General features: G+C 40.3%; 1 protein-coding gene across 3 annotated transcripts in view; it reads left to right on the forward strand.

Moving 5' to 3' along the window:
* vps13d (vacuolar protein sorting 13 homolog D) overlaps positions 1-16,267 on the forward strand; it is a 115,203-nt gene extending 98,936 nt beyond the window's left edge. For 2 of the 3 annotated variants that reach the window (XM_019349809.2, XM_019349810.2), the window contains 10 exons: positions 171-320; positions 492-588; positions 667-815; positions 1,533-1,667; positions 2,576-2,743; positions 3,930-4,062; positions 4,776-4,971; positions 12,241-12,372; positions 12,458-12,698; positions 15,318-15,449. In XM_019349809.2, coding sequence (XP_019205354.1) covers positions 171-320; positions 492-588; positions 667-815; positions 1,533-1,667; positions 2,576-2,743; positions 3,930-4,062; positions 4,776-4,971; positions 12,241-12,372; positions 12,458-12,698; positions 15,318-15,449 — 1,533 coding nt within the window. Of the gene's footprint in view, positions 1-170; positions 321-491; positions 589-666; positions 816-1,532; positions 1,668-2,575; positions 2,744-3,929; positions 4,063-4,775; positions 4,972-12,240; positions 12,373-12,457; positions 12,699-15,317 lie in introns of all 3 variants that reach the window. The other variant, XM_019349808.2, reaches the window with a different exon arrangement.
* Positions 16,268-17,354: the final 1,087 nt, after the last annotated feature.

A 17,354-nucleotide genomic window follows, 5' to 3' on the forward strand; every position in this document is an offset into this window, starting at 1 on the left:
AATTCTTGTAAATCTGAAAATAAAAATATAACATGTACATAAGTATTCAGTCTGACACTCCAAATTGCAGAACAAGTGAAGTGCTGTGAATGCTTTCCTGATGGACTGTATATGTAGTGAATGTTTCGCTAACTCTATAAGTACTTTTTCTGTCACATTGTGGTTATCAGGTGGATAATCAGCTCTTGGGTACCACTCATCCCGTCATGCTGTGTGTGACTCCCAGTTCCAGTGAGAGCAGTGTAAGTGACAGTGGCCCAGCAATGCAAGTCAATTCAGTCAAGGTTCCTAGCAGCCTCATGCTTACTGACCTCTACAAGGTGAGTACCACACTGTGCTCCTCACGGGTGATCACTGGGTGTAGCAAAGTAGATTGATGAAACTGTCAGAAAGGATATTTTTTAACTGAACCTTGATATTGTTTTAGAAAACAGATAGCTTTGTTGTACCAGAATCTTGTGACTAAAGATGTAACCATCATATATACACAGCACCTGATGGTGACAGCTCGTCGCTTCACTGTCATAATTGAGGAGAAGCTGCTTCTCAAGCTGCTCAGTTTCTTTGGATATGGACAGACAGATGCTGGTGGGTCTTTGTTTCAGCATCATTGTTAATAGTGGTGAGAGGCTCACTGCAAAACTCATCATTTTTATCCTTATCCAGAGCTGGAGAAGTTGGATGAAAACCTCCGTGACAAGCCCAATGAGGACACTGGACCTCCAAAACGGTACTACTTTGAGAATTTGAAGATCAGCCTTCCTCAGGTGAAACTGAGCGTCTTCACCTCTCACAAGCTGCCTGCTGAACTCAAGGTAACCAGACACTGATCTTTTTTTATAACCAAGCTTTTAGTCTGAAATTACTTTGATAATGCAAAGTGGCAATGTCTTTGATAGAGAGCAACATGTCCAAAAACCAAAACTTAATGGTAGACATAACTATTCAAAGGTTTTATTTTCTTAAAGCAGTTGCTCAGCATTTTGAGAATATTTTCTCTTTTCCTGAATACGGTGTTTACATGTAAATATATTTTGGTTAACCTAACCAAGTATAAAAATGGCAGTAGTTTGCATCTTTATATATAATAAAGCTAAATTAATTGTTTAAAGTTGAAAAAGTCTTTGTAAGGCAGATGAAACCTTAAAGGATTGATATAACAGTAGACAGGCACCGGTTACGTGTAGCTCTCACTGATGCTGCCAACAGCAGCAATATTTAGGTGGGTGATATCTAGGACACAAGGTTTCCAACCAGAACATCATATTCTGTCACAGGAGCTCAGTGCTTTTCACTTCTTACATTAAATACTTATAATGTTTTGTCTGATCAGATTGTTTTCACACCATAAAATTGTGACTTTGCTGATTATTTTATGGACTGCAGCTGTCACCATATTGGGTTTTGGCCTGACTTTGCAGGCACTCTGCATTTGTGGCATAAAACAATTCAAGTATCCGAGAGCTGCCATGCTACTACCTTATATTATTACATGATTTGTTTTTCTTTTCCTTTTTTTTTGGTCATTTTAGGCCCTGAAAGGTACCCTGGGCTTTCCTCTAGTTCGCTTTGAAGATGCAGTCATCAACATGTACCCATTCACAAGAGTGCATCCCTATGAGACACAGGAGATCATCATCAATGACATCCTTAAACACTTCAGAGAGGTAATAGGGGACACTCTTTATATATTTACATATATGTGTGTGTGTGTGTGTGTGTGTGTGTGTGTGTGCGTGTGTGCGCTTAGCATAGTAGTAAGACTGTATTTGCCTTTGGAGCATTTGTATTAAGTAAGGGTCCCTAGGCTAGAAGCCCCATGCTAACCAATCCTACCTCTGATATGAGCGAGAGACTGAAGCCATACCAGCTCAGACGTCACCCAGATTAATAATGTCCCGCGTCAGGTGTTGACGAACCAAGACACACTGATGAGAAGTGGGCTTCTGGAGCAAGAAGGCACAAGTGAGCAAGAAATGAGAATAGGACACTGTATACACTACAATGCTGATAACAACAAAGAAGATATAAAAGATGATAAAAAAGATGATAAAAACTGGACTTGACAGTAGCCCTAATTTTTAACGAATGAGAATCGATAAGCAATATTGATAATGGAATCAGAATCACTACATTCTTATCGATTCTTATTCCCATCCCTAGCTGCCTAAGACACTTCAGGCTGTGTTGAAAAATACCAAATACAGACTTTCAAGCTTTGTCAAATTGTACAGCCTCTGTTTTGCCTTATATACTGTATTTCCATATACATATCTGTATTTTTACATACCTTTCAATAAAAGGCTGCAGCTATTGTATCCCATTTTCATAGCAAAACAAAAAGAAATGTGGTGAGCTCAGGAATTTTGCACAGAGATTTCATTTAGAAGAATTTAGTAGAATAAGAAAGGAAACTGAAAACTAGTGCCATTTAATTTATAAAAAAGTAAAACGGGTTTATAAAAAAAAAAAAAAAAATCCACTGCAAGCTATCACATAGACAACTATGTCATGTGCTGTGGTAGACAGTGTAGCTTGTGTCAGAGCCTTACAGTGCAATGTTGTCTTTATGTAGGAGCTCATCAGTCAAGCGGCTCAGATACTTGGGTCTGTGGACTTCCTGGGGAACCCCATGGGCCTCCTCAATGACGTCTCTGAGGGCATGACTGAACTCTTCAAACATGGCAATGTGGGTGGTCTCATACGCAGTGTAACCCACGGTGTGTCCAACTCTGCAGCCAAGGTATGTATATCTTAGCTTTGGTTCACGTTGCTTCTCACTTTTTAGGTTTGGTTAAAATCAGATAAACTTTATTCATTCCCAACATTCAGGGAAATTCTGTATTTGTTTGATATTTTTTATATAGTTTATATACCCTGGTCATTAGGTATGAATGTCATCTTTTAATCATTTCTTTGAACTTTTCTTTTTCCAGGTTAGAATTATTGTGCAGCATCTCTAATGAGATTAAAAAAAAAACAGATTCGGGTACACAACTTCAAATTTATTTTGGATTTTCTGCAAATCCATACATGATCAAAAATATACATAAAGCCTCAAATATATACATTGACATTAGAAGAGTAAAGTAAGTTTTGTTGTTTAGGTCTATAATATCTTTTAAATCGACAATGCCAGCCAATGACAGCAAATCGTGATTTAGTTTTAGTCATAATTTAGGCATCTAAATTCTTTTACTTAGTTTTCGTTGATTAAATATTCTAAGATTATGGTAGATTAAATCTGAAATGATTCTGTTTAGTTGCCTAAAATGTGAAGTGTGAAAGTTTCCTGTGATTCTAATGGTGAGAGTTGCTCCTCACAGTTTACTTACCTTTCCTTTGACATCAAACATGAAATGTGTCCATTACTTCATCCAGTATTTCCTACCAAGCGCTGACATTTTGTTGCGTTTTCATGAAAGTAGGGGAGCTCCGTCGTTCTCACCTCACAAGCGTTTCAAGTCAAGAGTTCTTTATTTGCGCCTTTTTCTGAGTTTTTGGTGAGTGCAACTTTCCAGCTGCCTTGCCTGGGTCAGCCTCCCCTGACACCAGACCCTGAACCCACTCCTCCACCCCTTCCCTGTAGCTGACAAGCGCGAAGGTGGTTTTGGTTAATCAGCTGATGGTTGGGCCATTATTTGGTCCAGAGTTTTGTCATATTCCATATGTACTGTCATTGGGTTATAATGGGCCACATGGAAAATCATTTCCCAATGGCTTTTAGGCACCAACATCTGGGTGTGTTTCTCTTCCATGTGAGTGTGTCGACTCAAGTCTGCATGCAGCATTACTAAGCATTGCTAAGCTTCGGATGCATTTGATGATACTTGTTGTAGAAAAGTGTTTTAAGTGCTTGAGTAGAATAGAACAGTGTATAAAAGAACCAGTCTATTTACAGTGTGGTGGGACTCTGCTTTGTTTGTCAGTTTGCAGGCACTTTATCGGATGGGCTGGGAAAGACTATGGACAATCGGCACCAGAATGAACGAGAGTACATCAGATACCACGGAGCCACCAGTGGAGAGCACCTGGTAGCAGGGATTCATGGATTGGCTCACGGTACAGCTTCAAAACCTTTCTTTGTCTGGGTAATGATAGCGCTAGTTGATAAAAGATTCATTTAATGATTGTCTGAATGAAGAGCCTCCTAAACCCTTAAAAATGTATTTTATGTAAACTCTGACTGTTGTCCATATGCTAAAATAGTACTGGGGCGAACAAATTATTGTTGAAAAAAAAATTTACAATCAAACGATACAGATTACTGAATGAAAGATAACACTAAAATGATCATTGTTAACAGAAAATATTTGAGCCCTTTGGAATAAGTGTGTGTTTCAGAATTGATTTTTTTTACATAATTTGAGCTGATCTTCAACTGAAATACAATTGCAAAAAAAGTAGTCAAAATTCATACAGATGATGACAGAATTATTAGCCCCCTATGGAAATTTTGAAAAGTCTAAAAGTGCTGTTAAATAGAGCAAGGAATTTTTTAACTATTATCCACAAAGGGCGAAAACATGGAACTTAGTGAACCTTCCCAAGAGTAGCTGGCCAACCAAAATTACCCAAAGAGCGCAGCAGCGACTCATCCAAGAGGTCACAAAAGGCCTCAGAACAACATCCATATACCAGAAACATTACTCATATGAAATAACAAAGTTAGGGATTGTCTCCATGAAACTAAAGACCCACTGCCTGTTCTCCTTGAAGCTAGCATTTTTGCAAGTTTGTACATCCTTTTAAATACACGTTCTGTCCTCTCTCAGGTATCATTGGAGGCATGACGAGCATCATCACTTCCACAGTGGAGGGTGTGAAGACGGAGGGTGGAGTCGGTGGCTTCTTCTCTGGCCTGGGTAAAGGCCTTGTTGGTACTGTGACCAAACCGGTGGCTGGAGCTCTGGACTTTGCATCAGAGACAGCCCAGACAGTCCGGGATATGGCTAGTCTCAGTAATCATAGGTGGGTTAAGTCTGTTCCCTGTAGTATTTGAATCCAAGACATTATTTTATTTTGTTAAAGTGATGTTTTGTTAAAGTCAGTTTTATTTTTCAGGTAATTTTTGTTTGGTTTTTTTTGTTTTGTGCACTTTATGTTCAACATATGTATTTTGTTGTGCCTGAAATGAACAAATAAATGAATGAATGAATGAATGAATTATATAACCTCAACCTCAACATGCACCAGCTTATATTTTGACCATGTGCACACATGGCAGATTAGGCCACTCTGCGTGTTGGGTGGAATGAATTATTGGCCGTATTAGAATAGCATTTGCACTTTACAATAATGGATTATATAGCAGTGGGGAATAAACTTCATTTCAGTAGATGTCTTTCTGATAGTGGTGAAAGTTAGTTTAAGGATATAATTCCTCCACTGCTATCTCCTACAATGCCTTGTGCCAACATAGTGCAGAGCAGCTACTTAAACTCTACGCCCCCAGACGTCAGTTATCTTATTAAAAGTATTACATGCTTGGTGCATACAAGTCTGGATACTGTGGCTCCTCTGAAAAGGAAAGATGTAACTGAAATGTGCAATCTACATTTAGCCTGAAGATGCTTTGAAATACTTTGTTACTCTATAAAAAAGCTCCCTGTGAAGCTAGAACATCTTACTGTTCATCACTGATTGAAAACAATAATAGCAACCTTAGATTTTTCTTCAGCACAGTACAGTTACTTTCAGCATCACTGACATTTATTTAGACTCTTTTTCTCCAACTTCAGTAATTATTACTTCAGTAATTCCAAAACATCAACATGTGTTTAAGACCATATTCCTATAAGACTGCTCAATGAAGTCCTGCCATCTACAATCCTTTACTCTTAAACATGCCTATCTCTACTAATAACCTAGGTACCACAGACCTTCAAGCTAGCAGTTATTAAACCACTACTTAAAAGCCATCGCTTTACCCATCTGTTTTAGCTAATTATAGACTCTGTAATTATAGACAATCTCCAACCTTCCTGTTATCTTAAAAATGGTTGAAAGAGTAGCTGTAAAACAGCTAACAGATCATCTGCAGAGGAATGGTTTATTTAAACAGTTTCAGTCAGGTTTCAAAACTCATCACAGCACAGAAACAGCTTTAGTGGAGCTTACAAATGATCTTCTTATCTCCTTCTTCTTCTTACAGTGTGCTTCTTCTTCTTTAGCCACTCCTTTGTTGCCTTGGTGGTATGTTTTGAGTCATTGTCATGGTGGAAGACCCATCCAGTGAAGGTCTTCACTGTTCTAGCTGAGGGAGGGAGGTTCTCGTTCAGGTTTAAATGGGTCAGTTGATCCCAGAAAGTTGTTTTTGGTTTCATCTGACCACAGCACTTTCTCCCAAGGCTTCTCTGAACCATTTAGACCTACATTCTTATCTGGCACGCGAGATCATTTCAAATGTCAGTTGTTAATGGTCCATTGGTATGTGGGAGCCAATCTTCAGCCCTGCTGAGAATCAAGAAGAGATTCCTGCTAAAGTACTACCAGCATGTACACTTTCCAATGAGACTTTCCATAACATCCTGGATCAAATTTACAACTCAACGTCTCCAGTCTCCCTCGGAATGCTGTTACAGTTCTGCCATAGGTGGCCCCTGTATGCCTGGCAGAGGCATACGTTTTAGGTGTGCCAGGTCTGTCCAGCATCCTCCCTTGCCATCTGATCCAACTCACCACCATGTGTTCATCAGTTGACAGCTCAGCCCTTGTCTTTACCCGAGTGTTCAGAACATATGGCTGCAGATCTGGTGATATGATTACAAAATCAATCAGATCCTTATTTATGTCTCTAAAATGTGAAATCTCTAAAATTTAGACTTAAAGTGTAGACTTAAGATGAAATGTCTAGAACGTTACTTCTTCTTTGGCTAAAATAAGATTAATTGAATAAACATTACTCATGTGAGAGTAATTTAGCTGATAAAATTAGGATTTAAAAAAAAAAAAGTGTGGTTCATAAAAACTCATTGATAGAAAAATCCTCATTCATACCGCTGGGGTGCAGACTCTTAAAACGGAATATCCAAAATGCTTCTCTTTTTTTCCGGATAAAATTTATATTGCCACCTCTTTGGTTTAGTTTAATGGCTTCTATGCCTAGGAAAAATAATGGTGAATTTGGATGTTTATCATTGAAGTGTCTTGCAACAGGGCTGGTTAAATCATTCCTTTTGATCAAACTTCTGTGCTCATTAATTCGATCTTTAAGAGGGCGGGATGTTTCTCCTATATATATTTTATTGCATGGGCATTGTATCATGTAGATTACATTTTTAGTTCTGCATGTGATAAAGCCCTTTATGGCAATGGTTTTGTCACCTATAGGGTCTTTGAATGTCTTGTAGTTAAGCAATTTTTTAGAATGTTTTACTATGACCCTGATGAAGGCCACAAGCCGAAACGCGTTGGTCAATTATTAAAGTTGTTCATCTTCCCTCAAGTGTTGCTGGAGTTCCTGCTTTGTGAATTCTTTCATCCTCTCTATGCACCTTGGAAGCAAGTGAAGTTGTGCCAGAAATTTTTTGCTGCAAACTGTGATTTGCACAGAAGTCCAACAACAAAACAACACTCGGGTTAAGATCCGGGAGGCCGTTCCTCCCATTCACGACCCTCCAGGTCACACTGTCGTTGCCTACATGAGTGTTGAAGTCTCCCAGTAGGACAAAAGAGTCCTCAGGTGGAGCACCCTCAAGCACCCTGCCCAGTGTTACGAAATCAGTTTTGCCCTGGTTCTTTTATTCGTCGAAGCATCCAGAAACGGCACCGGAACTCAGTAGTTATTTCACAAACCTTTATTCATCTTTATTCATCTTCATTTAAGCGTGCACTTCTAGAAAGGAAGACGAGGCCGGTGTCCCTCTGCAAAATCTTCATCCCTTTGTTAGTTACAGCCAGCTTTATAGAAGCTACCGCATCATAAAACCCCCACGGTGTGCTGCAAACTCTGTCTCTGTGTGTATGCACGAGCATGTGAGTGCCTGTGTGTGTGCGTACCCACGTGTCTATGTGAGTGCACGTGAGTGAGTGTGCATGTGGATGTGTGAGTGTAACAGTTTAAGCACTGTGTGTGTGTGTGTGTCTCTGCGTACGTGACTCCCTGCCGGTCATAAAAGTCCATCTCCCTTCCAGACCACCAAACAAAACTCCCAGTGCACTGTTCAAAAAACAAAAGAAAAAATAAAAATAACAGATCAAAATGAAAAACAAAAATTAAATAAAAATACAGAAGCCCGGTCTTAGGACTTGTCCCAGAATATTCTTTTTCTAATAGGTGAAAACACACCAAGTCTAAGACTTGGTGCCATGGTAAAACCTTCCCCATACATTAGAAACAAAAAACAAAACAAAACAAAAAAACAAAAAATCTGCTAGTTTTATTCATTTAAACTCTGGCTGCAGGATTCTGTTCACCCCTGTTATCATGTTCCCCAAAATAATACTAATTCAGTTGTCTATGTATCACTTCTCAACCCACTCAATAAACCAGACAGGATGATGGTAACAGTATTGCCTACTTAAAATTGTGTTTGATTCTAATGAGCTTCATTGTGTGTGTGTGTGTGTGTGTGTGTGTGTGTGTGTTAGTAGGGTTAATACATTTTCTATTTCTGTGCGTTCTTTTATGTACCTTCCCCCTTTTTTCTGAAACAAAACTCTGTTCACTCCAAGTTTTGTTTCAGAAACGTCTAAATGAAAATCTCTGTCATAGTCAGGCACAGCTAAACCCCAAGTGCTTGCAGGTTACCATCGGCAACCACGCTGTGTGTTATTAACCCCTTCTACAAATACCCTCTTTTGATGTGTAACACTTTATGTATGATTTTGTATTCTCTGTAGTGCATATCATGTGCATGTGTGGTGTTGCCTTTCCTTTTCTCTAACAGTACTCTTGCATACCTCAGTGCTTGTCTTCCTCCCCCTTTTGTGGTGGTCTGGACACTTTGTCAATCCTCCACTTCAAGGCAGTCGTTTGTCTCCCCAGATTCCTTAACCCAATTTGATTCCCCACACTAAAACAGCCTTCATCTGTCCTGACCTGGTCCTCTCTCTCCGTTCTTCTCTCCCACTTTGCAGTCCAATCGCAGCTTTGTCCCATGTATGCTCCCACTGTCTCTTTCATTGCCATCATGCTCCAAACACGGCAAATGTCAAACTCCAACAATCTTCTCAAAAGTCCTTCACACACAGTGAACTCGCAGCATGCTGGAAACGCATCTCCATTCATCCAATCAAGATGATGGATCTTCTCTTTCTGATGCCGTTTGCCCATAGTGCTGCTGGACCTCTCTGCTCAGGACTCTGGTATTGTCTCTTGGACTGCTGTCCACTGTTGATGTTCATGCTTGTGCTTCTGGAACTGCACTCTGTGTCTTCAGGGAGAAATTAGCTTCCTTGGAGCTCGCTTTTTCAGGAAGAGGACGGGAAGCTGCAAAACAATTCAGCCAAAATCCTGGCTGGGTGTTTCTATTTTTTTATTTCTAATGATCTTAACCTAGAATTTTCTTCCGACTGCCGCCCGTGGAGAATTGATCCAGGTCCGTTCCCCACCTGTAATCGACAGACTGAGAGACTTTCATTATTCACTGTGACTGCTGATATTTTAATCACTCCTAAAGCAACACATCTCTGCTTATTCCGTTTTGAACTGTACTGACTTTAAACCCCAAAAATGAAATTTTTATTTGTTCTCAACCGCAAACACAAAAAAATCTTCTTGATGTTGTTGTTAATTATTTTCATCCACAACACTCCAAATTATGTTTTCTTTTGTGTCCAGCAGGGGAAGAAGGTGACCTGTAGTGTCACTGCTTCCCTCAGTTGGAGACAATTTCCCACTCACACTCCCACACTTTTTATTTTTTTTTTCATTATTTTACCTCATTGTTTTACACCCACACATTAACCTGTTAACTCACTCCTCCAAGCTCATTTTCCCTTCACCCCAACAGCTCTCATCCAGTCCAATCAAATTCCATCCATCCTTGAGTACTTGGTCACCTTTAAATGTCACTATTAATTTTATCAATTTATTTATCATTAACTTAACACTAGTTCACTGTTTAGTTTTCTTTATTTATTTTAGTTCACTTTCTCCTAGTTGATCACTTTGATTTCTTGACTATTATTATTTCACAGGAAATCAACTAATGTACTTTTTTCTCCCTCTTTTGTCATCAAGGAATTCACACACACACAGCCTGGTCACTCGCCCCCACCTTTCTTTCTCTCTCTCTCACTCACACACACACACACACACACACACACACACACACACACATTTTACTCCTCCTTTGTTCCACCTGTGAACCCGCCCCTCGAGGCTGGCTCACACACACCTCATGCTTCTCACAGTCCCATTCAAACTTTCTGTGAGACACTTCCTCTGCTGATTCAGGACAACGCCCTGATCAGCACAAAGAGCAGGTGCCATCCTCTCTTGTACGCCTCAACCTAACTAGGACAATTAGGCTCACAATCTTCAGATCGCACCACATTTGCCTCACGAATTATTCAAACTGCGCCACGGACTGGATACCGCAGTTTTTCTTCCCCATAAAAAATAAAACCAAATTAAACCCCCCAATTGACTTCACAGTTTGCAACAATTCGCGACACGGCCTCCTGCCGCAATTTCTACACACCACAAACACACACTTTTAGACCCAAATTCTTTTTGTTACTTTAATTGACTCCCATACTTCAGACGAGACGCCGACTCTAACGGCGCTTTCACACACACTACGCAATCTACAAACGCTGCAGTCAGTGGGGTGAGCCAAGTAGTCGAACTCTGACTAACGAAGCAACTTGCCCCCACTCTCATGCAGGTTATCAACCGCGACTAGGATCCAACACCTAGCTTTAGTTATTTAAGGTGTCCCCAGTTCCCTAGGTAACCACCCTGGAATCTCCTGTCCCACAGGTCCTATCCCCGCGTCCGAGAATAGGTGGAGCTACCAAGCCCGGAACACACCCGGCAATCAGCCGGGCGACGAGGCCTTTCAGCCCCGCTTTCTAACTAATAGTAACACACGTTTCCTGCTTTAACGCATGGGGACGGATCACACACCGCCACTTTTTTCCTAATAACCAAGACGGATCACACACCGCCTCGGATGAAACACCGATTCTATTAACTACTAACTAAGACGGATCAAACACCGTTTCTTTAACATACTGAGTGAAATTACACTGAGATACGTTCAACTTAGCGAACAGATAATTTAGGCTTTAAACAATATGCACGGTTCGAAAATAAACAGGTCGTGCTTACCTTTTAATCATGTGAGCTAGCTCTCTGTTCGCCTTGTTTTACGATCTCAGCTCTGCCAATTCATCCTCTCTGGGCCTCGAGCGAATCCGGGTCACGGCACCAAAACTGTTACGAAATCAGTTTTGCCCTGGTTCTTTTATTCGTCGAAGCATCCAGAAACGGCACCGGAACTCAGTAGTTATTTCACAAACCTTTATTCATCTTTATTCATCTTCATTTAAGCATGCACTTCTAGAAGGGAAGACGAGGCCGGTGTCCCTCTGCAACAATCTTCACCCCTTTGTTAGTTACAGCCAGCTTTATAGAAGTGACCGCATCATAAAACCCCCACGGTGTGCTGCAAACTCTGTCTCTGTGTGTATGCACGAGCACGTGAGTGCTTGTGTGTGCGCGTACCCACGTGTCTATGTGAGTGCACGTGAGTGAGTGTGCATGTGGATGTGTGAGTGTAACAGTTTAAGCACTGTGTGTGTGTGTGTCTCTGCGTACGTGACTCCCTGCCGGTCATAAAAGTCCATCTCCCTTCCAGACCACAATTATCAAGTTACAAACTTTGAGACCCCCACCCAGGTATGCCCTGAGGAATTTCCACTCAACATTAACTCCTCTTTGTCTTACTTTCACAGTTCAAACTGGGGGAGGGTCTCCTAAGTTCATGACACAGTCAGGCCTTTATTTATATCCAGGGCAGTGTCAGTGTCTCACAATTCTATATCCTATCTAACACATTCCTAAACTCTAAAATAAGCAAAACATTCCTACACCAGTAATTCCAAGAAGGCTCGGTACTCTGAACCATCGTTTGGCGCATAAGCGCAATTGACAGTCAGGACCCATTCCCTGACCCTAAGGCACAGCTTCATTGTTGTGGCAGTTTTTGTCTAATGTTCTTAAAACTGAAATATCCTGACTCGTTCTTGTTCTTTGAAGTGTTTACATTCTGCTGCTATGTCATTCAGGCTCACTGTGCAGCGTGTGAGGAAGCCCCGCTGCTGTAAGGGACCCCAGGGTCTGCTGCCTCGATACTCAGCCACACAAGCGGACGGTCAGGAGCAACTGTTCCACCTCACAGACAACATTCACTCCGAGTTGTGAGTGTAACTCAGTTCATTGTGTGTTCTTACAGTTGATTGCCTGCAGATTCAGCAAAGCTTAATGTTTTGTTTCCTACACCAGCTTCATTGCTGTTGAGCCCATCGACACCTACTGCGTACTCATCTCCTCAAAAGTTGTCTACTTCCTGAAGCCAGGTGACTTCGTGGATCGTGAGGCCATCTTTCTGGAGGTCAAATACGATGACCTCTACCACTGTCTGGTATCTAAGGATCATGGGAAGGTATATGTGCAACTCACCAAGAAGGCTGAGAATACTAGCAGTGGTGTGGCAATTCCTGGTCCTTCCCACCAGAAGCCCATGGTGAGTTTTCACAGACATTTTTGGATTGTTCCAATTTGATTGATCCAAATTAGACAAAAATACTGTCTCCTTTCTTTTTAAGCAAATAGTTTGGCTTTTATTTGTTCTGCTTGGTCTAATGCAGACAAGATTTCATTCACAGAAGAAGAAACCAATCCACTATGTTTTTATTTTGTGTCCTGTGTCATATTCAAACAACTACACCCCTCAAGATGGCTTACAGCAGAAAAAGAGAATCTAAATTTCCCTTTGAACAACTTCTGCAGTATGTTTGGTGACTAAGAATATGACTTCATCTTAATAGCCACTAAACGAGTGGCAAAATTTATCAAATGTGAATCGTAGTTTGGATCTTCTTTTGCTGCTGGTTCAGTGAATTTTGGTTGGAGAAAGACAAAACCTGCAGCTCAGAATCTATCACAAAAAAGACGTAAACATAGCGCGGAACCGACGCATCAGAATCAGAGCTGTCGGCTTTCAGCCCCAACAGCGTGTCCATGTATGTGCTGTCGGGTGAGAGAGCCAAGAAAGAGAAAGCTGGTTCTGATGCGTCGGGTCCGCTCTGTGTTTACGTCTTTGTGTGGAATCCGTTTACCTGCTCTCATTTACTGTTTGGTGGTTGTTGAAATAGTTTTGTGAGCTTTAACCTGAGATTCTGGCGTTTCTGGCAAAATGCATTTATATTTAAAAGTCGATTCAGGATTTAATGAATCGATATCACTTTATTCAAGCTACTCACCTCCCTCTATCTGCCTGCACTTTCAAACGTGCACAAGAAGGACCACAGGAACATCTGGACCACGGACAATCAAAGAGGTCCCGCCCCTGACTATCTCTCATTGGTTTAGACCACGATAGGGGCATAATGTGTGTCTGTTGTTGACCACACAGAGACTTTCAGAGTTGCGGTGACTTTTTTTTTTTTCACTCAAACAGTTGGTCGCTTCAGTGTGACCAAAGATTTTTTTTTAGTCGCACCACTGAAAATATGGTCGCATTTGCGACCAAATTGGTCACACTCGAGAGCCCTGATATCAGTTTAAATTTGAGAACTATTTAATGAAGGATGTGAAAAACTCTAAACAAAAGCATTTGAAACCAATAATCACATTCAGCATTAATGATTAAACTGTGCAGCACTTGAATCGTGCATTATGAACACTGGACTATACTCCAAAAGACAACAAAGAAAAACACTTAAAATAAACCAATGTTAAATATGATATGAAAATATGTTACTACAAAAGATGCATTGTGTTGTGCATTATGATTGTTGCACATTGTTCTAGAATTTCAATAAAACCACTTCATTGAAAGTTAAAATCTGAAATAACAAAACAAGAAATCCCCCAGCTATATTTTTTGCTTATCTGAAGTTGGGTCGTGGGAGCAGAGGCCTAAGCAGTGAGCCACCTTCTCTACCTTATCTGGGAAAAAACACTTCATTCCCAATCCAGTGTGTCCTGGGTCTACCCCGTGGCCTCCAGTTGGAACCCAGGAGGCAACCGCATCAACTGGCTATTTTGGATATGGAAGAGTAGCAGCTCTACTGTGAACTCCTCCCAAATGACTCAACTCCTCACCCCGTGCTAAGGGAGAGCACATCCACCGTCTGGAGAAAGCTAATTTTCCCATTTCGATATCACAATATCAAGAACAGTGATATAACTGCTTTCTCCCATGTAATCGACAGTCTGCCTAGCAGAGACAATTTATCTGCTCCTGATGAACTCTTCTGGATATGTTTGCTTCTTTAAAAACTCAGAGTGTCTCCTTTATCCACTCTGCTCCCTGGTTCACGTCAGAATTTTGCCTTGACCCACTTCCCACTCAGGAGGCTAAATCCTGTTTATCCTTACTCTTTCCTTTAATAACGGACATTATTCATTCTTCCCTAATCTCTGCTTTTTTCCTTTACCTCTTAAAACAGCTGTGATAATTCCAACTCTCAACAAACCTGATGCAGACCCTTCCAACCTAAATAATTTGTGTCCAATTGCAGATCTACTCTCACCTTTCTAACAATCGTCTCTTTGAGCATTTTCACTCTGGTTTTTGGTCACTTCACAGTAGTGAGACAACCCTGGTCAAAATCACAGATATTTTTATGGCAGCTGACTCTGGGCTGCCCAGACCGCCATGGGCTTCAAAGCTGTCAGCATGCAGTCAAGTCTATAGAGTCTTGACCTACTCATTTTACTCAGGTGTGTTGCAGCAAAAAAAGTAAAAGGTTGGGGACACCAGCCCTCCAGGACTGGAGTTTGACACTTTACAATAATGGTTTGGGAAAGCCTGCAGATACAAAATTCATGGTCTTAGACGTGCTCTCCTCCTACATAATGTGATCACGACATTGTTGTTAACTAGAACAACCGAGGTCAAGTTGTGGGTTAGAAGACCAAAATAACTTTCTTTAATCCTGAACCTTCATGAACTAGGTTTTTTTTTTTCAATCACTTCAGCTGAATTTTTAAAATCAATGTAATTTTAAATTATAAGAAGTCATCCAAATTAGGTCTCTGATTTCAGTAACTGGTGGCTTATAGGACCAGTTTTCATTCAAATTGTTCTGTCTATTCCCAGCTTCAGTGTTTTCATTCTTTGACACTCCTTCCATAGGTCCATGTGAAAAGCGAGAGCCTCGCCATCAAAATATCCCAAGAAATCAACTACGCCAAGAGTCTGTACTACGAGCAACAGCTCATGCTTCCTTCCACTGAGAATGAGGACTGCTTACTGCTTGAATCCTGATCAGGACTCTTGGAGATGGTGTCTGTGGGACTGTGGGGCATTTAATTGATTTTTGCAGATAACAGTTTTTTAATCTGTTTTGACAAACAGCAGTAAAGGGTACTGGGTACAGATACGTGACCTGATGTTTCAGAAAGCACAGACATGTACAGGATAGAAAAAAATAAAACTTGCACTGCAGTGTTCTTTTCACTGTGTATATGTAGAAAGCCCTTGTACTGCATTTGGCCTTTGCATTTATGACTTATATGGCTGTAGTTGTACACATTCTATAGCAGTTCTATATATTTGTGACTAGACTTAAATGTAAATAGAGCTGCATACCAAGAGTATAAATTGTTGTGCATACTCTATTATGATGAAATATAGAAAGTCACAACAAAAGTGGATTAATTAACAAACTGCCTTTACAAATGTATTTTGTGTAAGAGTCTATTATAGATGGGGACATTAATTTACACTGACATTGGGGTGGGACATGCAGCCCCCTCAACCTTTCAATTATACACACTGGAGTGTCCATCATCGCCTACACTGCTTTTTACAATCATAAATCTAATGTGTCTAATTTTATTTAGCTACCCTTTTTTAATGACCTCATAATGAGCCTTCTAACCAGACTTTAAAGCAAAGTGAGGGCTTCCTTTTTACCTTTTACTTTGAGCACCCCCAAATGATAGGAAGCCACTGTTTGCAGGTGTGCGCGTGCGTGCGTTAGCACAGGCCTGTCAGAGAGATGACACACTCAGTCTGTGATCCTGTTAAAATGGTAAGATTTAAATAGACACTACTTCAAATAAAGCACCAGATTGCAGTACTCACTGTGGAGGACGCATTATTTTCCGACTCATTCAAAACACACATTTCCATTATTGACTTCTTGCTTGTCCAGTGGTTTTTACTTAAATGAATCCAAAATCAGATATATTTTAAATTGATTTTCTCAGTATCTTTAAGCAATAGCAGTAATCATTCATCAAAACTGCACCTTTTTGGAGTGATGGATAAAAATAATTAGACTGAATACTATAATGTATTTAATTTATATATGACCAAATCACAACTATTGCCTCAAGGTGCTTTATATTGTTGGCTCCAAGCAATATTAGTAAGAAACAAACAGTCACATGACCCCCCGTCCTGTGACCAAGCAACGGGCAACAGTGGGAAGCAAAAACTCCCAACCGTTTGGGGGTGATGGAAAAAGAAAAAAGCCAAAAGAGACAGTACAATGGGAGACAGACACACTATGGGAGAAAGAGTCGGTTGAATATTAATTTTATAATTCCAGTAATAATCATTACTAATGATTAAATGCCGTAGTGATGTATAGCACATTTAGAAATTCCAGTCACCCCTGTTAAAATTCCAGGTTTTTGTATGGTTGATAAAAAGACTACAAGAAATGGTTTCAAAACTTTGTTTGGTACACAGGGGCCACTACTGTCCTGTCTCAGGAAAACCAAGACCAAACAGTGGAAGAAAGAGCTGCACAAGTCGTCAATCTTAGTGTTTTTTCCCTATATAGTTTTTGTTTTTGTTTTTATTACGGGAGCCACAGCTGAGGGGTTGCAAAACACTGAAATTAGACAATCAGCTGGCAAGAAAGATTAATGCTGCTGTCAGTCCTCTTCCTCCTCCTCTGCCTGTTATTCAAGGATTCTGAGAGTTAGAATGATTTAGGTATTGATTCATTTTAACTATTGCATTCATCCTACTCTATTCAGATTCACTTAATTTTTAATAGTTGACATTTAATCGATTTACTCATATGCAGGTGACAGTTTCTTTCTTTTACATAACGTTTGTATATAAAAGTATAATGATATAAAAAATTACACACATAATCTATACTTTAAATTAAATCCATAAAAAAACTGATATTAGTCTTTACTACCTCATTTT

The sequence above is a fragment of the Oreochromis niloticus genome, linkage group LG20 (genome assembly GCF_001858045.2).
Source record: "Oreochromis niloticus isolate F11D_XX linkage group LG20, O_niloticus_UMD_NMBU, whole genome shotgun sequence".
NCBI classification, from domain to species: Eukaryota; Metazoa; Chordata; class Actinopteri; order Cichliformes; family Cichlidae; genus Oreochromis; species Oreochromis niloticus.